The 27,146-nt window shown below is 42.2% G+C and overlaps 2 protein-coding genes across 3 annotated transcripts in view; one reads left to right on the top strand and one right to left on the bottom strand.

The window, feature by feature from the left end:
* Positions 1-27,146, top strand: part of LOC108306442 (polyunsaturated fatty acid lipoxygenase ALOX12-like) — a 271,605-nt gene that overhangs the window by 159,381 nt on the left and 85,078 nt on the right. The window lies entirely within an intron of this gene.
* The window catches only part of TEKT1 (tektin 1), a 31,976-nt gene continuing 7,652 nt past the window's right edge, over positions 2,823-27,146 (bottom strand). Inside the window, exons 3-8 of one of the 2 annotated variants that reach the window (XM_017531740.2) lie at positions 23,182-23,347; positions 20,610-20,738; positions 19,933-20,076; positions 17,791-18,013; positions 3,565-3,761; positions 2,823-3,076 (exon numbers count right to left, since the gene is read on the bottom strand). In XM_017531740.2, the coding sequence (XP_017387229.1) occupies positions 2,869-3,076; positions 3,565-3,761; positions 17,791-18,013; positions 19,933-20,076; positions 20,610-20,738; positions 23,182-23,347 (1,067 nt within the window). In that variant the 3' untranslated portion in view covers positions 2,823-2,868. The remainder of the gene's footprint in view (positions 3,077-3,564; positions 3,762-17,790; positions 18,014-19,932; positions 20,077-20,609; positions 20,739-23,181; positions 23,348-27,146) is intronic. The other variant, XM_017531741.2, reaches the window with a different exon arrangement.

The raw sequence follows: 27,146 nt of genomic DNA, 5'->3' as shown, positions 1-27,146 counted from the left end.
GTCTTGAACTCTTGACCTCAGATCATCCACCTGCCTCGGCCTCCCAAAGTGCTGGGATTACAGGTGTGAGCCACCACGCCTGGCCAAATGACTCCCAATTTAAGTGATGATATTTAAAAATAAATTTTATATTATCTAAGAAGAAAGTTTTATCTTGAAAAGATATCTGGTTTGGATGGGTCAGAGGGGTATGAAACAGGATCGCCTTAACAGTAGCTAAAAAGGCTCTTGAAACTGTGGGCTAATGGCAGATGCCTTTCATGAAACACAGGCTAAGATCAGCTCTCATTTGTGAAACACAATGATACCCAATGAGACCCAGGAAGTGCGTGAGCAGATTTACTAACAAAACGTTGTTTCCTTGAAATCTTAGATGTTTCTGCGTTTTGTGTCTACATGTTGAGAAATGACCTCAACCAGAATCGAAATCACATTTCCCTTAAAAACAGCACGTGCCAGACGCTGTGTTGAGAGTCTTCCATGTGTTATCTCACTGACCTAGCCTTTATTAGTCTTATTTACACATTAGGCAACTGAAGCTCAGGGCAATTGAGTAACTTGTCGGGGATCACACCACAGGTAGACGGTGGAACTGATCCACCAGCTGATCTGAATCACATCTCCCAGCAGAGCCTGAAATCTGAATCCACCACTGAGGCTGGCTGGCTCGCAGAGCTGTAGTCACAAGGAGGGATTTTGCCCAACGTCTTCATACCCTGCTGGCCGCATCCTCTGGGACAGACCTCTTAACCCTACTAAGTTAGCACAGCCTCTGAGGTCTGCCCAGTGAGGGGGGAGGCCTATTCAGACTCTTCTGAGCCAGAGCAGAAGAGCACCCAGAGACTTCCCAGCAGAGAGGGGCCTCCCTCCTTGATTGGGGCATGGGAACCGCTGTGTATTTGCTTGGCACTCTGAGATGTTCAGCACCTGCAGCATAAATCAGAATTAAGCCAGTGCTTTTGGCCTTAAAGGGGCTTTCTCCATCCCAAATCCGGAACATCCCTTTCTGATGTCAAAGAGTCTCTGGACCAAGGAAAACTTCGATTGTAAAGCTCCCAGGAATTAGGCCCACACCCAGCATTGTCATTGTGTCCTATGACGCCATACGTGCAGATAGACAGCCAGATTCAGGGAATGGCAAGGATAGGAAGAGCTCCAGGCCATACAATCCATTCCTTACTTTACAGGTGGCCCTAAGGAAAGAGAGAAACTTTCCTGGCTAGTGTTGGAACTAGAAGCTAGGTCTTCTGAGCCTCACACTATCAGGTGTCCATAAGCACCAGGGAACCAAACGTTACTAGAGCGTAGCGGCAGCTTCACACGTGGGAGGGTGGTGAGATGGTAAACCTCATACTTAGAAGGTATTCCTTGAATGTTAGCGGAGTAAGGAACGAATGAATGGCTTTTCACAGCAAAGGTCTTCCTTTGACAGTCACCCAGCAAGATCCCTGAGCTGCTGCAACTCAGCGGAAGGCAGACGCCACCCATAAGCCGAACTCCCTTTGGAAAAGAAACAGTAAGTATATGAAACAGTCTTGCTGAAAACTTTTAAAGAGGTACGTAACCATTAAAATAATTATAAAGACAATTTAGCAACATGAACAATGGCTTGCAATTAACAGTGAAGGAAGAAAACAACTATATGAAATTGAGTCTACGCTATGAGTACAACTGTGCAGAAATTATGCTGGTATAGGGTGGGGCTGCTCACAATGGCTCACATTCATCAAACACTTGCTGCCCCATGATAGAGGCTCAGTATGAACCCCTTTACGGAGGTGCTTTCATTCAGCGCCCCCATAACCCTATGAGTAGGGACCACTGGAGATCCTGTACTACAGACGGCAGACTCCAGAACCTACAGCCTTAACCCTTGACTTGAACCCATGGCATGAATGGAATTTTTTTCTTTTTCTTTATGTTATTTGAGTATTTAAAAGAAAAAAAAAACACTCCCAATGATTGCTAATTGGTCTGGAAACTACCACCTAACTCACATTAGGTACACATTAGTAAGGACGCACGTTACTGGTACCTGGAAAAGCTTGCACTTGGAGCCCGGGAAAGTCTGCCTCCTCTTTCCCAGCCTGGCAATTTTCAGACTGCAGTTCCTGGGGTCTGCACACAGGCTGACCCCATCAGCTGAGCCCCATCAGCTGCCCCTCCCACGCCTGCCCCCCCACAGCTGACATGCGTGTCCACAGGCGCCCTTAGAGCCCTCCTCCAGCCTGTGAGCTGGAGATATCCCCACTCTGTGACCCCATAACCCCAGACAACAGCAACCTGGCTCACCCACTCCTCATTCCTTGCCCCTGGATCAAATTTCACTCCAGAGAAAGACCCAGAGAGGTGCCTGCAGGCTCAAGAGGACTCCTGATGGGGCCTGCTGCTCTTTCACCTAGGTTTTGTAGGACTTGAATAAGCTTCCTGTGGACCATCCAGAGGGGTCTATGTCAGCCATCAGCACATTGTTTTCTAGAGAAAAGAAATTTTGAGATCCAAGAGAAAGCTTAGCATCCCATCTCATGAGCAAGAGGGGCATGGTCTAGACAGTGATCCACCCCAGCTGCTTTACTGAATTGAATCTGAACTGAAATGCCTTGAAACCCTCTCCTGGGGCCCCAAGTCCTGTGGCATTATAAGAGTGGCCTGTGCTAAAACATGGAATTTAATTGTTAGGCGAACACCACACCAGCAGCATAAGAAAAGAAACTTGCCCCCAAATCAGCCCCCTGAGCAGGCTTGGAATGCCAGCCAAGAGGTTGCAGCAGGCTGCTTAGAGGCTCTGCCAGCCTGAAATGAGAGCTCTGTACTACTGTAACTACTGTTTACAATGTGGTTTAATGAGAATTGGAACTAGCCTGCCTATTAGCAGACAGCATCAGGGCGGAGGCCCCCAGCCCAGACCCCGTGGTCTTCCCCGTCCCGAAGTGGGATGGACTTCCTCATGTGCATACACAGCACTTCGTCAATATAGATGGTGTTCTCTTTGACCTGGATCTCCTCCTGCAGGGCAAGCTGTCTGCGATGCAGCCCTTTCAGCTCTACCTGAGCTTGGGCTAAAGTTTCCTTCAATCTAGGAGAAGAGGAAGAACAGAAGAGAATAATTTCTCTCTATGTATTGCTTTTTCAGGGGAAAGAATGTTCCGCAGTGTTCAGTACAGCAGCCAAATTGATATGTCCTCTTCCCTTCCTCTCTCCTCATTAAGACAAAGATTTCGCTAATTTTAAAATAAAAAGCATAATGAAAAAAGAGATTTCAAATTGGTGGCCACAGGCCAGATTCATGACGTAGATACCTTATGAAATGCTGACGTTTAAAATGGCAGATTTTACCTAAACATCTAGATTTGGACCTCTTTAGAGTCATTCCATATAGGGATCCGTTTTCTGCAAGGCAACAATTTTGGCGGGAGGTGGTGGAGACTGCCCTCTAGGGAGGATTCCTCAAACATTACAGAGCAGATTGGCTTCATTCACCCTGCTGGTCACTACGGAGCCTCTGCTGGAAATCCGGGTTGGGAGTGAGACCCGACGGCCCTCTGCCCCTGGCTGCTAGCCTACCTTGCAATGTTGCAGGTGAGCTCTTGAACCTCCTTCATTAGCCTATACTGCGCAACATCGCGACACAGCTCCACATTCGGCCGGTGTGTCCTGGTCTCCAAGCGCGTATGAGCCACCTTGGCTGGCCCTTCTTGGTCAAGGATGGCTTTTTCAAGAGCTGTCATATTTTTCTCCTGGGAAGCAATCTCTTCCATGACCTTACAAAAAGAATTAGAGTAGGTGAGGCCAAGTTGTGCTCCTCAAAACTCGACAGCTGACAGCAGATCAGTTGTGGTCATGTAAGTTAGGAAATGCTCAGATTTCTTCTTAAGCAGGATGCCAGTCTGATCTCTCTTCCCTAAAGCAGTGATTGCTGGTGGGCAAGGTCACTCACCCAGGCTTAGAACCTTATGGACTGAAGGGACAGGACCGGGCATTGTCACCTCATCTACCCACAGGAGAATGCCCTCAGCAAAGGCTTGGCCAGAGTGGGATCTCACTGCTGCTCAAAGCCGCCTGCTCGCCTTGGTACAGGGTACCTTTGTATCGTGAGCAGAGAGTTGCCTATTTCCTCACCACTCCCCCCGCTAGCACCAGCTCTGTCCTCTGGAAGCCTGGGGAAAGAAGGAGCAGTTCAGTCCGAATTTGATTGGTATTTTTGTGAGTGACTTTATGCACAGAAAAAGACTACTTTTAAGTTACTTGGTTTTAACAAAATTAATATTTAACTGGTTTAAAAATGTATTTCTTCATTAAGAATTTTTTTAAAACTTTACATCTGCTTTTGCAATATACACAAAAGTAGATAGAATAAGGAACTTCGTATACCCATCATCATTTTGAACAATGAGCAATAGATGGCCAATCTTGCTTAATCTATACTCCTGTCCATCAGCTTAGTTATTTTAAAGCAAATCTCAGATATGATTACACTTAAATATTTCAGAGTGTATTTCTAAGCCTAAGGATTCTTTTTTTTTTTCTTTTGAAATAAACACAGTACCCTTTATCACACCAAAAAAGAGACAAAAGATTTATTCTTTAATATTATTATAATATTTAGAGAGTAAATTTCACCAATAGTCCATATATTTTGGTCAGAGTTGGTTTGTCCAAATTACATCCCAATGAGGTCCAGAAATTGTACTTTGCTTTCTTAAGTTTCTTTTAAAACATTTCTTAATCTTTTAATAAGTCCAGTTCACAGATATGCTATTTTTAAATTTAGCAAATACCAACAATTACTTTAAACTGATTTTGACTAACAGTTGCTCCCACTTCAAATTTACTTAAAGTTCTTCAAATATTTATTTAAAGCAGCATTTATCAATTTGATATATAACGTTTTAAGAGATTTGAATTAACAAATAAGACCTTCTGGAGTTCTTAAATAGATTTGTCAATCTAATAAATCAGTAAAAAACGATGATGCTTTGAATTCTCTTAAATATTCTCATGCTATCTTCAAAGTGAAAGTTTCAGCTAAAATCATTGGCTAAAACAATTATTTAATCGCATATTGTAAAGTAATTTGTGAAAAACAGGCCAAATCTCTTAAATTTTACAAATACCTTAACCATCCAAAATACACAGATAACCATACACTTAGAATAAAGCTACTACTGCTATGAGTGAGATCAAGAATCAGCAAACTATGGCCTATGGCCCAAATCCAGTCTGCAACCTGTTTTTGTACAGACTGTGAAATAAGAATTTTTTTAAAGTAATAGACTTTATTTTTTTAGAGCTGTTTTAAGCTTAAAGAAAAATTGAGAAGAAAGTAGATTTCGCATATGCTTTTTCCGCCCCACCTAGGTTTCCCTTATTCTTAGCATCTTGCATTAGTGTAGTACATTTGTTATTCATACAATCGATGTACCAATATTGATATCTTATTATTAACTAAAGTCTATAGTTTACATGAAGGTTCACTCTCTGTGTTGTACATTCTATGGGTGTTTGTTTATCTGTTTGGGATGGAGTCGCTCTGTCACCCAGGCTGGAGAGCAGTAGCACAATCTCGGCTCACTGCAGCTCTGTCTCCTGGATTCAAGAGATTCTCCTGCCTCAGCCCCCCAAATAGTTGGGATTACAGGCATGAGCCACCACAACAGGCTAATTTTTGTCTTTTTAGTAGAGGCAGGGTTTTGCATGTTGGCCAGGCTGGTCTTGAACCTCTGACCTCAGATGATCCACCCACCTCAGCCTCCCAAAGTGCTAGGATTACAGGCAGGAGTCACTGAGCCTGGTAGAGTCTATGGGTTTTGACGGAAGTATAACTACATGTATTCACTTTTACAATATCATACAGAATATGTTTCACTGCCCTAAAGACCCCCTGGGGTGCCCCCATTGATCCTTCCTTCCTTCTTCCACCCACTGGAACCCCTGACAACCAGTGATCTTTTTAGTTTCCATAGGTTTGTCTTTTCCAGAATGTCACATAATTGAAATCATGATTCATATCATACAGTATGAGTTTCAAATTGGCTTCTTTCACTTAGCAATATGCATTTAAAATTCCTCTATGTCTTTTCTTTTTAAAATAATTTCTTTATTATACTTTAAGTTCTGGGGTACATGTGCAGAATGTGCAGGTGTGTTACATAGGTATACATGTGCCATGGTGGTTTGCTGCTTCCATCACTCCGTCGTCTACATTAGATATTTCTCCTAATGCTATCCCTCCCCTATCCCTACACCCCCTGCTATTCCTCCACTAGCCCCCCACCCCCCGACAGGCCCCAGTGTGAGATGTTTCCCTCCTGTGTCTATGTGTTCTTATTGTTCAACATCCACTTACGAATGAGAACATATATTTAGTTTTCTGTTCTTGTGTCAGTTTGCTGAGAATGATGGTTTCCAGCTTCATCCATGTCCCCACAAGGACATGAACTCATCCTTTTTTATGGCTACATAGTATTCCATGTTGTATATGTGCCATATTTTCTTTATCTAGTCTATCATTGATGAGCATTTGGGTTGGTTCCAAGACTTTGCTATTGTGAACAATGCCACAATAAACATATGTGTGTATGTGTCTTTATAATAGAATGGCTTATAATCCATTGGGTAAATGGGATTGTGAGTCAAATGGTATTTCTATTTCTAGGTCCTTGAGGAATCGCCACATTGTCTTCCACAATGGTTGAACTAATTTACACTCCCACCAACAGTGTAAAAATATTCCTATTTCTCCACATCCTCTCCAGCATCTGTTATCTCCTGAGTTTTTAATAATTGCCATTTTAACTGGCATGAGATGGTATCTCAATGTGGTTTTGATTTGCATTTCTCTAATGACCAGTGATGATGATGAGCTTTTTTCATGTTTGTTGGCTCCATATATGTCTTCTTTTGAAAAGTGTCTGTTCATATCCTCCACCCACTTTTCGATGGGGTTGTTTTTTTCTTGTAAATTTGTTTAAGTTCTTTGCAGATTTTAGGTATCAGCCCCTTTTTCAGATGGGTAGATTACAAAAGTTTTTTCCCATTCTGTTGGTTGCTGGTTCACTCTAATGATAGTTTCTCTTGCTTTGCAGAAGCTCTTAAGTTTAATTAGATCCCATTTGTCTATTTTGACTTTTGTTGCCATTGCTTTTGGTGTTTTAGTCATGAAGTCCTTGCCCATGCCTATGTCCTGAATGGTATTGCCTAGGTTTTCTTCTCGGGTTTTTATGGTGTTAGGTCTTACGTTTAAATCTTTAATCTATCTGGAGTTAATTTTTGTATAAGGTGTAAGGAAGGGATTCAGTTATAGATTTCTGCACATGGCTAGCCAGTTTTCCCAAAAGCATTTATTAAATAGGAAATCCTTTCCCCATTGCTTGTTTTTGTCAGGTTAGTCAAAGATCAGATGGTTATAGATGTATGGCATTATTTCTGAAGCCTCTGTTCTGTTCCATTGGTCTATATATCTGTTTTGGTACTGGTACCATGCTGTTTTGATTACTGTAGCCTTGTAGTATAGTTTGAAGTCAGGTAGCCTGATGCCTCCAGCTCTGTTTTTTTTTTGTTTTGTTTTGTTTTGCTTAGGATTGTCTTGGCTATGTGGCCTCTTTTTTGGTTCCATATGAAATTTAAGGTGCTTTTTTCCAATTCTGTGAAAAGAGTCAATGGTAGCTTGATGGGGATAGCGTTGAATCTATAAATTACTTTGGGCAGTATGGCCATTTTCATGATATTGATTCTTCCTATCCATTAGCATGGAATGTTTTTCCATCCGTTTGTGTCCTCTCATTTCCTTGAGCAGTGGTTTATAGTCTTCTATGTCTTTTCATGGCTTGATAACTCATGCCTTTTTAGTGCTGAATAATACCACAATTTATCCATCCATTCACCTATCTTAGGTGCTTTCAAGCTTTGGCAATCAAGAATAAAGCTACTATAGACATTCATATGCCGGGTTTTGTATGAACATAAGTTTTCAATTCATCTGAGCACATACCAAGGAAGGAGATTGCTGAATCCTAAGAGTATGTTTAGCCTTGTAAGAAACTGCCACACTGTCTTCCAAAGGGACTGCACCATTTTGCATTCTCATAAACAATGAATGAGAGTTCCTATTGCTTCACATCATCACCGGCATTTGGGGTTGTCAGTGCTTTGGATTTTCTGTAGGTGTATAGGGGTATCTTGTTGTTTTAACTTGCAGTTCCCTAATGACATATGAAATGAACATCTTTTCTTATGCTTACATGCCCTCTGTATATGTGTATTGGTGAGGAGTCTGTTTAGATCTTTTGTTCTTTTTCAGTTGATCTGTTTTCTTATTGTTGAATTTTAAGAGTTATTTGTATATTTTGGATAACAATCCTTTATCAGATATGTATTTTGCAAATATTTTCTCCTGGTGTATAGTTTTTCTTTTTATTGTCTTATGGGTTTTAAAATTTTTAAATGGTTATGGAGAAAAAAGCAGAATATTATCATGTGAAAATTATATAAAATTAAATTTTTAATGCCCATAAGTGAAGCTATATGGAAACACAGCCATGCTTATTCATTTATTTATTATTGCTTCTGAACTACCATGGCATAGCTAAGTCATGATGACCAACTGAATGTGATGTTCTTATGGCTTTGCACTGTTGTCCAGAGCACTATAAATCACAGTGACATGTTTATAACTTGACAGTTTTCCAACCATGTATCACCATACAGTGACATCTTATTTTATTGTTTTCTTAACAATGTGTCTTTGTCTGTTTCTGCTGCTATAACAAAATACCTGAGACTGAGTAACTTCTAAAGTACAGGAATTTATTTCCCATAGTTGTGGAGGCTGGGAAGTTCAAGATCAAGGCCCTGGCAAGGTGCAGTGTCTGGTTAGGCTACTGTCCACTTCAAGGTGGCACCTTGCTACTGCATCCTCTGGAGGAGACAAACACTGCATTCTCACATGGTAGAAGGCAGGGGGCAAAGGACCTAGCTAGTTTCATCCAGCCCTTTTATAAAGCACTAAGCTCACTCATGAAGGTGGAGCCTTCATGACCTCATTGCCTCCTAAAGACTCCAGCTCTTAATACTGTTGCATTGGGTATTAATTCACAACATGAATTTTGGAGGGGACACAGACATTCAAACCATAGCACAGTGCATACCCATCATGTTAGAACAAGAAAAATGTGCTTTGTGAGTTGCACTTTTAAGTCCTAGTCGAACATAGGTTCTGTTTATCAATTAGCTGTCAGACCACTGTGTTTATTTTGCAAGGACACTATAGGTTTGCTGAAAGAATATAATACACATTGACATTACCAGACTAATTCCCAACTCATAGAAAAGCAATCATCAGGGTCAGGATCCAAGATGGCCAAATTGGAACAGCTCCGGAGTGCAGTTCCCAGCAAGAACAGCAGAGGGTGAGTGCCCACTGCATTTCCAAACAAATTTTGACTGCCCATAGACCAGGATATTCCCAAGCTGAAAATCACCACGAGTTTTCAGCATGGCAGTTTCAGCTGGTGCCAGCTTGGCACACAGAAACTCACACAAATCTGGGCAGCCATTTCAACTGGAGCCTGGAACGCCTGGGAGACAGAGCCGCCCATTCACCTGAAAGGGAGGGGACAGAGACAGGGAGCCAGGCAGTCTGGCTCAGCGGGTACCACCCCCACAAAACAAGCAATCTTAAACACTCTGGATTGAGAGTTTCACAGCAAGGACAGCTGCACCCAGGACAGTCCAGCTTAGGGAGGGGAAGGGCGACCACCACTACCAAGGCAGTTCATAGCAGCTGGGCAGAGCCTGTGGCAGCTCAGCAATGCCTCTGCTGGCAGGCTGTGACTAGACTACTCTTGTGCAGGGCAGGGCATCTATGAAAAAAGCAGCAACACAACAGGAACTTATAAATAAAGCTGACCTTCCCTCAAGCAGCTCCCCAACCCCTGTATACCCAAAGAGACACCTCATAAAGGAAAGCTCAGGCTGACATCTGGCAGGTACCCTTCTGGGATGAAGATAACAGAAGAAACTGGCAGCAACCCTTACTGTTCTACAGCCCCCATGGGTGATCCCCAGGCAAGCAGGGTCTGGAGTGGGCCTCCAGCAATCCTGCAGCAGAGACGCCTGACTGTTAGAAGGAAAACTAAGAAACAGAAAGAGATAACTTTAGCATCAACAAAAAGGACGTCCACTCAGAGACCCCATCCAAAAGTCACCAACTACTTGTGGTAGATAAAGCCACTAAGATGGGAAGAAACCAGTGCAAAAAGGATGAAAACACCCAAAACCAGAATGCCGCTTCTCCTCCAAAGGATCACAACTCCTCACTAGGTAGCAATCAAAGATGGATGGAGAATGAATCTGACGTATTGACAGAAACAGGCTTCAGAAGGTGGGTAATGACAAACTTCTCTGAGCTAAAAGAACATGTGCTAACCCAATGCAAAGAAACTAAGAACCTAGAAAAAAGGTTAGATGAGATGCTGACTAGAATAAACAGCTTAAAGAAGAATATAAATGACTTGATGGAGCTGAAAAACACAGCATGAGAATTTCACAAAGCATACACAAGTTTCAATAGCTGAATCGACCAAGCAGAAGAAAGGATATCAGAGATTGAAGATCAACTCAATGAAATAAAATGAGAAGGAAAGAACAGAGTAAAAAGAAATGAACAAAGCCTCCAAGAAATATGGGATTATGTGAAAAGACCCAATCTACATTTGATAGGTATACCTGAATGTGATGGAGAGAATGAATCCAAGCTGGAAAACACTCTTCAGGACATTATCCAAGAGAACTTCCGCAACCTAGCAAACCAAGCCACCATTCAAGTCCAGGAAATACAGAGAACACCACAAAGATATTCCTCAAGAAAAGCAACCCTACAGCACATAATTGTCAGATTCACCAGGGTTGAAATGAAGGAAAAAATGCTAAGGGCAACCAGAGAAAAAGGTCAGGTTTCCCGCAAAGGGAAGCCCGTCAGACTCACAGCAAATCTCTCAGCAAAAACCCTACAAGCCAGAAGAGAGTGGGGGCCAATATTCAACATCCTTAAAGAAAAGAACTTTTGACGTAGAATTTCCTATCCAGCCAAACTAAGCTTCATAAGCAAAGGAGAAATAAAATCCTTTATGAACAAGCAATTGCTGAGAGATTTCGTCACCACCAGGCCTGCCTTACAAAAGCTCCTGAAAGAAGCACTAAACAAGGAAAGGAACAACCAGTACCAGCCACTCCAAAAATGTACCAAATGGTAGAGAGCATCGACACAATGAAAAAATTGCATCAACTAATGGGCAAAACATCCAGCTAGCAACAAAATGGCAGGATCAAATTCACACATTAACAATATTAACCTTAAATGTAAATGGGCTAAATGCCCTAGTCAAAAGACACAGAGTGGCAAATTGGATAAGAAGTCAAGACCCATCGGTGTGCTGTATTCAAGAAACCCATCTCACATGTAAGGACACACGTAGGCTCAAAATAAAGGGTTGGAGGAAGATTTATCAAGCAAATGGAGAGAAAAAAAAAACAAAACAGGAATTGAAATCCTAGTCTCTGATAAAATGGACTTTAAACCAACAAAGATCAAAAGAGACAAAGAAGGGCATTACATAATGGTAAAAGGATCAATGCATCAAGAAGAGCTAACGATCCTAAATATATACACACTCAATACAGGAGCATCCAGGTACATAAAGCAAGTTTTTAATGACCTACAAAGAGACTTAAACTCCCATACAGAATAGTGGGAGACTTTAACACTCCACTGTCAATATTAGACAGATCAACGAGACAGAAAATTAATAAGGATATCCAGGACTTGAACTCAGATCTGGACCAAGTGGACCTAATAGACATCTACAGAACCCTCCACCCCAAATCCACAGAATATACATTCTTCTCAGCACTGCATTGCACCTACTCTAAAATTGACCACATAATTGGAAGTAAATCACTCCTCAGGAAATGCAAAAGAAAGGAAATCATAACAGTCTCTCAGACCACAGGGCAATCAAATTAGAACTCAGAATTACAAAACTAACTCAGAACTGCACCGCTTCATGGAAACTGAACAACGGCTCCTGAATGTTGACTGGATAAACAATGAAATGAAGGCAGAAATAAAGATGTTCTTGAAACCAAAAAGAACGAAGACACAATGTACCAGAATCTCTGGGACACATGTAAAGCAATGTCTAGCGGGAAATTTATAGCAATAAATACCCACATGAGAAGCAAGGAAAGATCTAAAATCAACACCCTGTCATCAAAATTGAAAGAGTTAGAGGAGCAAAATAAAAAAAACGAAAAAGCTGGCAGAAGACAAGAAATAACTAAGACCAGAGCAGAACTGAAGGAGATAGAGACACAAAAAACCCTTCAAAAAATCAATAAATCCAGGAGCTGGTTTTTTGAAAAGATCAACAAAATAGACAGACCACTACCAGATTAACAAAAAGGAAAAGGGAAAAGAATCAAACTGGTGCAATAAAAAAACAATAAAGGGGATATCACCACTGATTCCATAGAAATTCAAACTACCATCAGAGATTACTACAAATAACTCCATGCACATAAACCAGTAAACCTGGAAGAAATGGATAAATTCCTGGACACTTGCACCCTCCCAAGCCTAAACCAGGAAGAATTTCAAACCTTGAATAGACCAATAACAAGGGCTGAAGTTGAGACAGCAATTAATAGCCTACCAACCAAGAAAAGTCCAGGTCCAGACGGGTTCACAGCCGAATTCTACCAGAGGTACAAAGAGGAGCTGGTACCATTCCTTCTGAAACTATTCCAAACAATCCAAAAAGAGGGAATTCTTCCCAAATCATTTTATGAGACCAACATTATCCTGATACCGAAACCTGGCAGAGACTCAACAAAAAAAGAAAACCTCAGGCCAATATCCATGATGAACATCGATGCAAAAATCCTCAATAAAATACTGGCAAACCGATTGTAACAGCACATCAAAAAGCTTATACATCACGATCAAGTAGGCTTCATCCTGGGGATGCAAGGCTGGTTTAACATACGCAAGTCTGTAAATGTAATTCACCACATAAACAGAATCAAAGGCAAAAACCACATGATTATCTCAATAGTTGCAGAGAAGGCCTTCAACAAAATTCAACAGCCCTTTATGCTAAAAACTCTCAATAAACTAGGTATTGAAGGAACATATCTCAAAACAACAAAAGCTATTTATGACAAACCTACAGCCAATATCATACTGAACGGGCAAAAACTGGAAGCATTCCCGTTGAAATCTGGCACTAGACAAGGATGTCCTCTCTCACCACTCCTATTTGATATAGCATTGGAAGTTCTAGCCAGAGCAATTAGGCAAGAAAAAAAAATAAAATAAAGAGTATTCAATTAGGAAAAGAGGAAGTCAAATTGTCTCTATTTGCAGATGACAAGATTGTACATTTAGAAGACCCTATCATCTCAGCCCAAAATCTCCTTAAACTGACAAGCAATTTCAGCAAAGTCTCAGGATACAAAATCAATGTGCAGAAATCACAAGCGTTCCTATACACCAATAACAGACAAACAGAGAGACAAATCATAAGCAAACACCCATTCACAATTGCTACAAAGAAATAAAATACCTAGGAATACAACCAACAAAGGATGTAAAGGACCTCTTCAAGGAGAAGTACAAACCACAGCTCAAGGAAATAAGAGAGGACACAAACAGATGGAGAAACATTCCATTTTCATGGTTAAGAAGAATCAATATTGTGAAAATGGCCACAATCTCTAAGCCCATTTCACTTACGTGAGGCTTCACCCAGTTGAAGAAAGACCCAATGCTGCACTAACCTAGCAGCCAGTGGCCACATGTGGCTGCTGAGCATGCGAAATGTGTTTTCTCCTAAACAAGAGGCACCGTTAGTGTCAAATCCTACACATCAGATTTCTAAGACTTAAAACATGTAAAATATGTCATTATTTATGTTGATAACAAGTTGATGTGATACTTCATGTGGCAGGTTACATAAAACATAAAAATTAAGTTCACTTGTTTTCTACTTTTTTGTTTTTCTAAAAAGGCTACTAGCAAATGTAAAATGACACATGTGGCTTGCATCATATCCCTCTTAGACCCTGCTGCCCTACAGTCTTTGCTCCTGTCACCTGCAGAGCCTTGGGTCCCTCTTCACCCAGGCTGCCTCCTGCGTGAGCTCTTGAGTCCATCTGGTCCCTCCTACAGTGTGAGGCCAGAAGAGAACGTAGCCTTTGTGTTTCCATCACAACGTGGGGGTGGGGACAGGTGCAAGCTCAGGAGTCAGGCAGACCTAGTTTTGATGCCCAACTCTGCTTCTTACTACTCACAAGACTTTAACAAAGTGATTCGTCTTCTCAGCCTCAGTTTCCACATCTTTCAAATGGTAACATGTGATATTGTGAAATATTTATTTGGTCTTCTTCCCCACTCCTAAAACCCTTGGCATCTCTGGAGTGATGAGTGTCTTTTGTATGCTAGTGAAATGTCTGTTGGCTGGTGTCCCTGAATAGCTTCAGGATGGAGGCTGGTCCCCAGAAAGATTAAGGCAGGATTCAAGAGTTAGGACTTTCAGCCTTATTCTCCAACCTCCAGGAAGGGGAGAAAGGCTGAAGGTTGAGCTGATACTCAATCCAATCATGCCTATGTAATGAAGCTCCCATAAAAACCCAGAAGGTCAGGGTTCAGGGAGCTTCTGGATAGCTGACCATGTGGAAGTTTCTGGAGGGTGGTGCCAGGAGAGAGCATGGAAGCTCCACACCCCTTCCCATGTGCCTTGCCCTATGCATCTCTTTCATCAAGCTGTTCATCTGTATCCTTAGCAATATCCCTTATTATAAATGGGTGGATGTAAGTCAAGTGTTTCCCTGAGTTCTGTGTGCTGCTCTAGCAAATTAACTCAACTCCAAAAGGAGATCATGGGAATGTTGATTTACAGCTGGTTGGTCCAAAAGCACAGGACACAGCCCGAGACTTGTGACTGGCATCTGAAGCAGGGGCAGTCTTGTGGAACTGAGCCCTACTGAGCCCTGGGATCTGATGCTACCTCCAGTCAGACAGTGTGAGAACTCAATTAAATTAGAGGACACCCAGGTGGCGCCTGCTAGAAAATTGTTTGATTGGTGTGAGGAGCAATAAATACATCTGGTGTCAGAAGTGTTGTGTTGAGGGGTGTGTGAAAGTGGGAAAAACGCTTCTCTTCCCTGTCTCTCAGAAGATGATAAGGATATCTACCCATTTCAGTGTTGCCAAGACATAGTAATGTAATGGCACAGGGCACCCAATGCAATGTGACTATCATTCTCATCATCAATGATATTAACCATCCTTAACGTGAGGTCGCCACTTCAGATAAGAGCAGGACCATCAGCTCCGAAGCTCTAGATGCCTCTTCCATCTATTGGTGGTTTGCTCTCAATGTTCTTTCAGCGAAAATACTTTCATTCATGCTGCTGCTAAGACATTCTGTGCTAGTACAATTGATTTTTTTTTTTTTTTTTTTTTTTTTTTTTTTTTTTGTTTTTTTTTTTTTTTTTTTTTTTTTTGAGATGGAGTCTTACTCTGTTGCCCAGACTGGAGTGCAGTGGTGCAATCTCAGCTCAACACAACTTCTGCCTCCTGGGTTCTAGCAATTCTTCTGCCTCAGCCTCCCAAACAACTGGGACTACAGATGCATGCCACCATGCCTGGTTAATGTTTGTATTTTTAGTAGAGACAGGGTTTCACTATGTTGGCCAGGCTGGTCTCAAACTCCTAACCTCAAGTGACTCGCCAGCCTCAGCCTCCCAAAGTGCTGGGATTACAGGCGTGAGCCACTACACCCAGCCAATGCAATTGATTTTTTAGACCTACGTGAAACACTTTATTTTTGCTACTGTTCAATTTCACGTAATTGGTTTTAACTCGTCATTCCAGCCTGTCCAGACCATTCGAAATGCTCGTTTTAGATGTCCCTTCCAAACCTTCAGCCTCATATCTCCCAGCTCCTGCAGGTCCTTTCTCCTTTATCAGGACTGGGCTCCCCACAGGCCCCTGTGAACCAGCTTCTTGCCTCCTTAGCCTCTTCCTCTCTTCTCAGTGCTCTCCCCTCCTTACTCCTCTCCTGTCTTAGATCCATCTTTCAAGGCCTATACTAAGTTCTCACTCCACCAGGAAGTCTCTGGAGTATTCCTTGGCTATCATCATCATCATCAATCAACCGTTTTTTATTAGTTATATGTATAGTATTATATGTTAATTATATATGCAAATTGTGTGTGTGTGTGTGTGTGTGTGTGAAATGCATACGTGCCAGGCATTGTTGTAAATATTTTATACAAGTTGTCTAATTTAACCCTGTCTGGCGAAGACTATTGTTTCTCCCCATTTTATCAAGAAGGAAACTAAGGAACAGGGGGCTTCAATGTCTCCCTAAGGTCACAGCGAGTGTTGACGCCACAATTCAAACTGAATATGTCTGGTTCTGACGTCTACTGGTTTCCACTAGGCTTGTCTACCTCTCTGTTTACTGAATATTGCAGCTTCACCCTCAGTGATACCCTGGTTTGTCCTGCATGTCACAGAAATAAAATCTTGTCCACAATTGGACTCTGAGCTCCGGGAGGGAATGTTAAGAATGTGGCAGCAGGACAGGGATTCAGGGGCTGAGAAGGCCTGGGCTCTACTCTCACCCTCCCACCTTGGGGCCCTTCCCCTCTCTATCTCAGCTTCACCAGCAGTAAAGTGCAGGGCAGGCTCAAAGTGGCCTGCCGAAATGGGTAACTTGAAATCCACCAGTGTGGGAGTGTTCGTACCACAGATAATGGCAAATTCTATAGGAAGGATCCTAATCTGTAGAATTTGCCGACATTTATAGTACAAATACTCCCACACTATATTTACAATACCAATACTAACCCCCTCTGATATGGTTTTGCTCCATGGCCCCACCCAAATCTCATCTTAAATTGTAATCCCCACATGTTGAGGGAAGAACCTGGTGGGAGGTAATTGGATCATGGGGGCAGTTTCCCCCATGCTGTTCTCATGATAGAGTGGGAGTTCTCAAGAGATCAGATGGTTTTAAAAGTGGCGGTTTCCCTTTCACTCTTTCTGTCTCCTTCCACCTGTAAAGAAGGTGCTTGTTTCTCCTTCACCTTCTGCCATGACTGTAAGTTTCCTGAGGCCTCCCCAGCCATGCAGAAGTGTGAGTCAATTAAACCTCTTTCCTTTATAAATTACCCAGCCTTGGGTAGCTCTTTACAGCAGTGTGAAAATGGACTAAATACACCCTCTGAGAGCCAATTTACCAGCACAACCCTGGATAACCAGGAGTAACAACCAGCTAGAGACCTAAAGCTACAACCGGTTTGGAGAAACTGGCTGCATCGACTCCTGTAACTTCAGAGTCCTAAAGGACATGTGAGAGCATGCACCCCATTTCCATATTTTGCATATGGAGGAGTGGTGACTGGAGTGGGAAGACAGCCAGGCACAAAGCTGCAGCCAGCCCCTAAGCCTCCTGTCTCCTGCCTCAAGGCTCTGTCCTCTGTATTTCTGTTTTCTGCAGCAGTGAGTGACGATGGAGGCCCAGAGTGGGGCAAAGTCCCACTCCAGTCCCCGAAAACCCAAGGCCTGCTGCTAAGCTGGAGAGATATAAATGACCCTTACCCATGAGTTAACCCAGTATTACAAGCCCAGAAGTCTAGCGGTCTGGCCCAGGGGTCTTCTTGTTTTCCATGATGAAACCTCCTGAATCTGCTCTTCTTCCATGCTCCCTCAAGGGGCCTCACCTTGGCCAGATGAACAGCCAGCTTGTCCCTGGCATCCTTGGTATCCTTCAGCCCATTCTTGAATGCAGTATCCACCACATCACACTGCTTGCGCAGATCATTGGCTGTCTGGGACAGGATTCGATCCACCAGGGCTTTTAGCATCAGGGAGTTGTTCCGCTGCTTGTCAGCCTTCTCCACGTTGGTGTTGGAGAAGTCCAACCAGTCTTCCAGACTCACAGAGCTGAAACAGACCCCATGCTTTCATTCACAGTATATTTGGGGTAGGGAAGGGGATTGGGGAAAGGGATGAGCCATATCTAACCTCTTACCAGAAGCACCTAGAATGTTTCCCTATCTATAGGCAGAGCACATAGTGGTCTGCCAGTATCAATAGCTGTCACTTTGGGCAACTTCCCTACTCTAGCATTGGGCTGGCAACTTATAGACATAATCTCATTTAATCCTCATGATGGCCAAGTGAGCCAACTAACTTTTATAATCCCCATTTTACAGATGAGGAAATCTGGGCTCAGAAAAATAAAGTAACTTGGGTGAGATAGCACAGCTAGAGATAATTTGAGCATCAAAATAAATACTAATGTAACAGATTATAATACACTGAATAAAATAGAAACCATACATCTATACAGATTTAAATAAACAAGTGAATAAACTACTAGTTTGAAGAGGAACTGTCTCTGTCTTCTGGAATGACACTGATTAACCTCAAAATAATGTTAATTGGAAGAAACCAGACACACACATACACACACACACACACACACACACACACACACACACACACCACTAGTATTTAATGCTATTTAATGAAAAGCCGGAAAAACAACCCTATTAGAAGTCAGGAAAGTTATTACCTTCAGGAGGGAGGGAGGGAGTATTGATTGGAAGAGGACAACATAATAGGGATTGTGATAATGTTTTCTTTCTTGGCCTAGCGGCGGTATGAGGCTTCTTCAGTTTGTGATTAGAGGCAGCCTCTGAGATGTCCCTTAGTGATCACCCCCCTCCTGGTGTTCATGCCTTTGCCCCTTGCCTTGAGTTTGGGATGAATTTATTGACTTGCTTCTCACAAACAGAAGGATGTCACTTCTGGGATAAGGATATAAAAAAAAAACAAACTGGCTTCTGTCATGGGTTTCTCTCCCTCTCTCTCTCCCTCTCTCTCTCTCTCTCTCTCAATCTCTCTCTCTCTCCCCCTCCATCCCTCCCTCTCTCTCTCTGTCTCTCGGATCACTCATTATGGGAGAAACCAGTGCCATGTCATGGGACTTCCCCATGGTGAAATTCACATGGCAAGGAACCAAGGCCCACCATCACCCATAATCAGCTTGGAATTGGACCCCACCCAGCTCGAGCCTTCAGATGGACTGCAACCCTGGCAGCTGGCTTGACTAGAGCCTCAGAAGACATTGAGACTGGGACACCCAGTTAAACAGGGCTTGGCTTCCCAACCCACAGGAACCATGAGATAATAAATGTTTATAGTCTTAAGCTGCAAAGTTTTGGGACAGCTTATTATACAGCAAAAGGTAACTAACACAATGATAATGCCTTGAGCTGTATGTTTATTATTTGTGGACTTTCCTGTATATATATATGCTTTATTTGAAAATGAAGGTTTTAAAAAGTAGAGTGAATTAGGCTGTGATATAATGTTAACTGAAAATGCAAATGATTAGATGTCACAGAAAAGGTACATAGTATAATCTCATTTTTATAAACTAAACAAAGTTTACCATGTGTGAGTGCATATGTACATATGTTTGTATGAACATGCAGCTAACACTGGTTATTTCAGTGGATGTAAAAATGGAAAGAGGAAAATTAATTTGCTCTTCACACATTTTTAGATTCTTTTACTTATTAAAAACATGTATAGATGAAGGAATACATTTTTATTCTTCAAAATTTTTGTGTCAGACTTTCTTAGTTAGTAGGCCTAACCTGGAGGATCAGGAGTCTCTGGGCCCAATGTCAAGGTCATCACCATTTAGCACTGCCTTTGCCCCAAGCCCACCACTTCCAACCTCTCAGCCAGCTGCAAGGATGAGTCACTAGGTCTTGCTTGTCTAAGAAACACTGGGACATCACCATGCCACCAACACATACAGCACGAGGAAGACTGCAAGACACACTCACTTTGGCTCAATCCTCACGGCGTTCTCAGAATATCTGATGTTTGGTGAGTTGTTGTTGAGTGAGAAGCAGATGTCATCTATGGTCAGGGCCACAAACTTGTCCTTCAAATCCTTCTCAAGATTGTACTTGGCAGAGCGGTTCATCCTGAAGAGAGAGAAAGTAAACTGGGTTTCTGCCTCTGGAATGCCCAGGTGGCACCCACAGGTCCTCGGGGAGGTCCTGGAACGTGAAGCTGCAGCGAGGTCTGGTGCAGGATGATGGTACTGCCTCCCCAACTCCCATCACCCCAACACTCACGCATATACCATTTGATGCCTGGTGACAAATCCACGTAACCAAACATGGACTTGGAGATCCTCCCTTCTACACTGACGTTTTCCAGCGTCACCACTGCAGAGCCTACTGTGTGTGAGGGGTCAGCCCAGGCAGTGGGCTCCAGCGCCCTCCAGTTTATAACCAGGGTAAAATCCAGCTCCAGCCCCACCCTTACCGGAGGGCGGCTGCCATGTATGAGGGATGTGGCCAGCTCTTACCTTGAGTGCTGGGAGATCTGGGAGCACAAAGTGGGAGTGGGAGTGTTGAACCCCATTCTTTCTGTGCCATGGAGCTCAGCTTTTGTAGGCACTGCCTCTTCTCAAAATTCCCAGTGGAGATTTGGAAAGCAGCCCAAAACATACCTAATCTGCTCAGAAGCCTCCTCCAAGGTACGGGTCAGCAGAGCCATAACACCCCGGATGATCTCAGCCTCCTTTATCAGCTCATGCTCCACCGTGTCGTGCACCAGGTCAATGCCAACACGCTTCTCCCTGGCAGGGGGAAAGGCAGCCAGTCAGCCAACACGTGCAACACGAGGTGACTCGATGTTGGCTAATGTCTACACTGTCAGAACGACCTGCACAACTGATCCGAGTGTGACCCAATCCATCTGGTGACACAGTGGATGACGGATATTAGTTGGTGTCTATGTGACTTCAAAACATCCAAACACAATGAAGAAAAATTGACTGGTGACTGGTCACTTGGTCTGAAACATGCCAAATGGACCTTTTTCCCCAAGTAGAAGAAAGTTTTAAATAATAATGATACATCCTTGATCCTCATCCAGTGTGTAGACAAACAATTGAATATAGAAAGATGTTTTATAGTAATAATAACTATTCGTAACAACACCAATATTAATATTACCTCCACCACTGAGCACTTACTCTGTGGCAGGCATTGTGCTGAGCTATTTTTTTTAAGATGGAATTTTTCTCTTGTCACCCAGGCTGGAGTGCAATGATGTGACCTCGGCTCACTGCAACCTCTGCCTCCCAGGTTCAAGCAGTTCTCCTGCCTCAGCATCCTGAGTAGCTGGGAATACAGGTGCGCACCACCATGCCCAGCTAATTTTTGTATTTTTAGTAGATACAAGGTTTCACCATGTTGGCCAGGCTGGTCTCAAACTCCTGACCTCCAGGTGATCCACCTGCCTTGGCCGCCCAAAGTGCTGGGATTATAGGCATGAGCCACCGCACCCGGCCATGCTGAGCTTTTTATATATAAATATTCTTTCTTAGCCCTTTCAACTACAGATGGGGAAACTGAGTTTCAGAGAGATTAAGAAGTGACCTACCCAGTGTCAAGGAACTGTGCATCACATGTGCTTTTAGCCATTATGCCATCCTCCTCCCAAACAGACCCTGCTGGATGATGTTTTGCTCTTTTTCAACCTGCACGATGGTGCTTGGCAAGGAGGCTCCCCTACTCATTAGCTGTGTGCCCCTAGCCACTATATAACCTCCCTGTACCTTGGTTTCCTTTTCTGTAAAATAGGGATAATTATTAGTACTTCATAGGATTGCGGCACACTACAAATGAGATATAGAAGCATAAGATACAGTACCTGGCACATAGTACATGCTCAATAAACTTAGCAACCTGTACGTTATAATTATCCTTAGGCTTAGACTTGAGCCAGCTGGGTGTTGAGCTCTTTGATGAGCTGCTATTTCTCTTTGCTTCATAGACTTTCTAAATCTGGCTGGGAAGACTGCTTCCTGGTTGCTGCAAAGGGTCCTGGTTACCCTTATGTAAGGAATAGGCTTTCCAGGAAGACAGAGTCATGGTGCCTTTGAGAAACTGCAAGTAGCTCCACACACCTAAGCGCATCCCACTATTGGGAATGAGATATGGACCTGGAGAGGTCACTGGGGTCCCTATAATGATGAACATTGGTTTGCTAAGCTAAGAAGCTTAAATTTTATCTTGAAGCCATTGGGGTTTGAAGAATTCTAAGCATGGCGGTGACCTGGAAAAATCTACTTTGGGAAAAGTTCACTCAACAGCCAATGTGGAGGGTACACTAGATTACAGGGGATTATGGTAACAGCAAGAAGACATTAGGGCACTCCAGCTAGGGCTGTGGCAGGACCCAGGTCTGGAAACCAGCATCACCCCAGAGTAGAGAGGATCATTCTATTGATCATTCTATTCAATGGATTTATAGGAGGGAAAAAATAATAAAAGGCATGTTAATATAGAGCTGTCTGGATTACAGGGTGCTTCTGTGCAGCTCTGCATTGGAGGGACGTACTATCCCCCAGGAGCTGTAGTGTCTCTTCTCACCTTCTTCCTTGGCAGCAGAACCCTTGATTTTTTAGCTGAGTACCTGGCTGCCCAAAGTAAAGCAAATCATTTCCCAGCTTCTGTTGGTGTGGTCATGTGATTAAGTTCTGGTCAATAGGATACAAATAGAAATGATGAATGCCAGACCTCACTTACTTCTACTTGCTGGAATGTAGACATAATGGCTGGAGCTCCAGCTGCCATCTTAAATCACGAGGTAACATTGGCAGTGAAAGCCATGTGCAGCAGAACAATAAGACAGGCTAATCTTGGACCCTAAAACTGTGGCTCACCATTCCAACCCTGAACGACTATCTCTAGACTCTTTAAATGTGAGAAAGAAAGAAATCATTTTCTTTAAACTCAATGTTATTTTAGAGTTTTCCATTCCCACAGCCAAGCCTAGTCCTAAAGTATATTTGAGTTGAGTTAGTCAAGAGCAGAGTTGAGGCATGAAATAAGTCTAGTGCCCCTTGCACTGCCTGGCACCAGGGGCATGCTGGGATAACTTCAGGCTCTAAAAGAACACCTGCTCAATTGCCGTGTTCTAATTCACTATTCCACACAGCCAGCATAAAAGGTTACTACCCAGCATCTCATTTGTCACAACAGATGAATCATTTGAGGGACCTTCCCTCCTACCTGTATGCCAGGCATGTCTCAGTAATGTGCAAGGGCTCTTTCAAGCTCTCCAGGGCTTTTTCCAATCTGATCTTATATATGAGTAGATCATCAGTTTCATTCACAAGCTGTTCAAGTTTGTCGTCTAACTCCTTCTTCCAGAACCGGACTTCTTCGAGTCTCTGTTCTGAAGCACACAGAGAAGTCACACCAGGGTTAATCTATCCCAAGGTAGCCAACGTTTGAATTAGAAACTTGAGAACTGTTGTAAAACTACCTGTTATATGTTCTTTTCCTCTTAGAGTTGTGCTACTTGGAGCATCTTTTCATCTTTATAAATGGTTATTTGCAGGAAGGAAGGACAATGTATTTTCTTACAGTCCACATCAAATTTATCATTCTATACTCATTAGTTCTTCGGTGCCCACTGTTTTTAATAACTTTTAATTTTATCAAAGCTATAAATGTATGTTGTTTGAAAAATCAAATAGTATCACAAATAATTAAAATTCTCTGAGCTGTCCCTACCCACTCCCACCTTCTGGGGACAGCCACTTTAAGCACGCTTATCACTTCTTCTAGCATTTGCTTATACTGCTATTCATTCATTACCAGTTTTGATGTTATATATTGATTTCCTATGACAAAAGATAATGTTTTGCTCTTAACCAACTCACACAACATACTTTGATCCTTCCATCTCCCAATATAGTTTTATCACCATTTTGTTAAACAATAAATAAACTTATTGTTTATTTACATTTTATAAATATATAAATGTTATTTACACCTGAGCCCTATCATATACTGTGATAAATTTCTTTTCTTATAAAATTTTCTGTTTGGGGGAGGGGTTAAAATGACATTTTTGCTTCACTTTCTTTTTTAAATGATAATTAAAGGCAGATTTATTAAGCATTATAAGCAAAAAAAAAAGGCTGATTTAGTAGTAAAACTATTTTACATATATATTTATAATCGATAATGAGTAGGTCAGCATTTGAATCTTAAAGTTATAATGTACTGGTTGTATTGTAGTGTCAGTTTCCGCCTCTGTAAACTGACTCTGTTTTTTTTTTTTTTAAAGTTATTGTATATATTTGAGGTTTACAATGTGACATTATGTGATAGTAAAATGGGTACCATAGTGATTGCTTCACTTTCTTTATATTACTAATTTTTTCTCAATATATTCCAATCCATCAAGTAAACTATCAAGTTTCTTTCTTCCTTGGAGATGTCTCTCCTAGAGCATCTTCTTCTCCTCCTGCTGCAATCCGGATGGGCTGCTGTCTAGTTTTCTGTGTAGCTATCATCCTATGACTTTGCTTCCAGGAAACCCCTTCACTCTTTTTGTGTTGCTGTCCCATTTCCTGGATTTCATTTCTTCCTCTTCCTTGATTTACTCCTTCAGAGTGCTGAAGCACATCCTTCAGTAACTTCCTAAGAAATGGATGCATGTGAGGTAAAGTTTTTGAGAACCTGTAAGTCTGCAAATGTCTTTATTCTCCCCTCACTGTTTCATTCTATTTGGCTGTACACTGAGTTACAGTTTGTAAATCTTGTATATTTAGAATTGTGATTGTGCCGCTACATTTCCTTCTAATTTCCAGTAAGAAGTCTGATGCCATTCTGATTCCTGATTCTTTATATGTGACCTGTTTTTTCCACTCTGAAAAGTTTTAGTAATCTATTTTTCTAGTGTCCAGAAATTTCACACTGGTGTCAAACTTATATAATTTTTGTACCACATGCCAAGCATACCCTTTGATATGGTTTGGCTCTGTGACCCCACCCAAATCTCATCTCGAACTGTAATCCCCATCTGTTGAGGGAGGAACCTGGTGGGAGGTGATTGGATCATGGAGGCAGTTTCCCCCATGCTGTTCTCCTGATAGTGAATGAGTTCTCTTGAGATCTGTTGTTTTTATAAGGAGCTCTTCCCCCTTCACTTTCTCTTCTATCTCCTGCCACCATGTGAAGAAGGTCCTTGTTTTCTCTTCACCTTCCACCATGATTGTAAGTTTCCTGCGGTCTCCCTGGACATGCGAAACTGTGGGTCAATTAAACTTCTTTTCTTTGTAAATTACCCAGTCTCAGGTATTTTTTTATAACAGTGTGAAAAACGAACTGATACAAAGAATTGGTACTGGAGGTGAGGCACTGCTATAAAGATAACCTGAAAATGTGGTAGTGACTTTGGAACTGGGTAACAGGCAGAGGTTAGAACACTTTGGAGGGCTCAGAAGAAGACAGAAAGTAATGGGAAAGTTTGGAACTTCCTAGAGATTTGTTGAATGGTTTTGATCAAAATGTTTAAGGTTATATGGATAATGAAGTCCAGCTGAGATACTCTCAGATAGCCATGAAGAACTTGTTGGGAGCTGGAGTAAAGGTCACTCTTGTTATGCTTTAGCAAAGAGACTGGGAGCATTTTGCCCCTGCCCTAGAGATCTGTGGAACTTTGAACTTGAGAGAGATGATCTAAAATTGGAACTTATGTTTAAAAGGGAAGCAGAGCATAAAGGTTTGAAAAGTTTGCAGCCTAATCATGCGATAGAAAAGAAAAACCCATTTGGGGTGGGGGTGGGGTGGGGAATTAAAGCCAGCTGAAGAAATTTGCATAAGTAACAAGAAGCCAAATGCTAATTGCCAAAACAGTGGGGAAAATGTCTCCAGGGCATGTCAGAGATCTTCACAGCAGCCCCTTTCATCACAGGCCCAGAGGCCTAGGAGGGAAAAATGGTTTGATGGGCCAGGCCTAGGGCCCCACTTCCTCATCTTCTTTTTAGAGACAGGATCTCATTGTGTCACCCAAGCTGGAGTGCAGTGGCATAATCATAGCTCACTGTAACTTTGAACTCCTGGGTTCAGGAGATCATCCCCACCTCAACCTCCTGGGTAGCTGAGACTACAGGTAGACACCACCACACCCACTTAATTTTCTTATTTTTTGTAGAGGCAGGGGTCACTCTATGTTGCCAAGAATGATCTCAAACTCCTGGTCTCAACTGATCTTCCCATCTTGGCTTCCCAAAGTGCTGAGATTCCAGGTGTGAACCACCACATCTTCTCCATTTGCTTTTTGCTCTTTCTGAAACTCCTATTAGTTATTGAACCTCCCAGATTGATCCTTTAATTTTCTTGTCTTTTCTTCGCTGTTATTTATTTTGTTGTCCCTTTTCCCCACTTTCTGGAGATTCGTAACACTTCTTTTGATTTTTTAAGATTTTTCTGCTCTTATATTCTTAATTTCCAAGAACTCTTGTTCTCCAAATGTTCTCTTTTTAAAGATGCCTCTACTCGTTCCAAGGACACAATTTCTTCTCTAAGTTCTTGGTAGATTTGATAGTGTATTTCTTCTTTTTCTCTATGTACTGTCTGTCTCCTGAGTTTCTGTGTATTTGATTATTTGTTTTAGTGTCTGCCATGTTAGTGGCTTTCCTCAAATATTTGGCTATCATCATCTGATTTAGACCGAGATGCTAAAGTGCTACCTGGAAATTGTCTATAGGGACAGTGCTTGTCAGCCAGAATGCTTTACTGTATAGAGTGATCAGGTGAGACCCTGGCACCTTGCTAGAGAATCCCCACATGTTAATATTTATAGATCTTTCTTTGTGGGACAGTTACTTTCTCACAGAGAACCCCTCCAGTCTCCTGTCTGAGGGCAGAAGCCTGGCTACCAGTGTCCTGGGAACCAGCTAGAAGAATTACTATGTAGACACAGCAATGAATGAATCATTAAGTAGACATTCATTGAACTTTTTAATCTTTAGCTTCTACTGGAGTGAGTGAGAGCCAGAGTGAAGAGGGTGCTCTTTATGAGGACTTTCAACCAATCTTGTTTCTGGTTCTATCCTGACCTTTCAGCTTCAGAAGTATCTGGGTGCATCCAATTTTGAGCATTGCAAGATTTCTGCAGCATAAATCAGCTGAATTCGTATTGTTGTTGTTGTTTTTTTTTTTTTTTTTAGACGGAGTTT

The sequence above is a fragment of the Cebus imitator genome, unplaced genomic scaffold, assembly GCF_001604975.1.
Source record: "Cebus imitator isolate Cc_AM_T3 unplaced genomic scaffold, Cebus_imitator-1.0 Scaffold72, whole genome shotgun sequence".
Taxonomy (NCBI): Eukaryota; Metazoa; Chordata; class Mammalia; order Primates; family Cebidae; genus Cebus; species Cebus imitator.
This window is presented reverse-complemented; position numbering and strand designations above follow the sequence as displayed.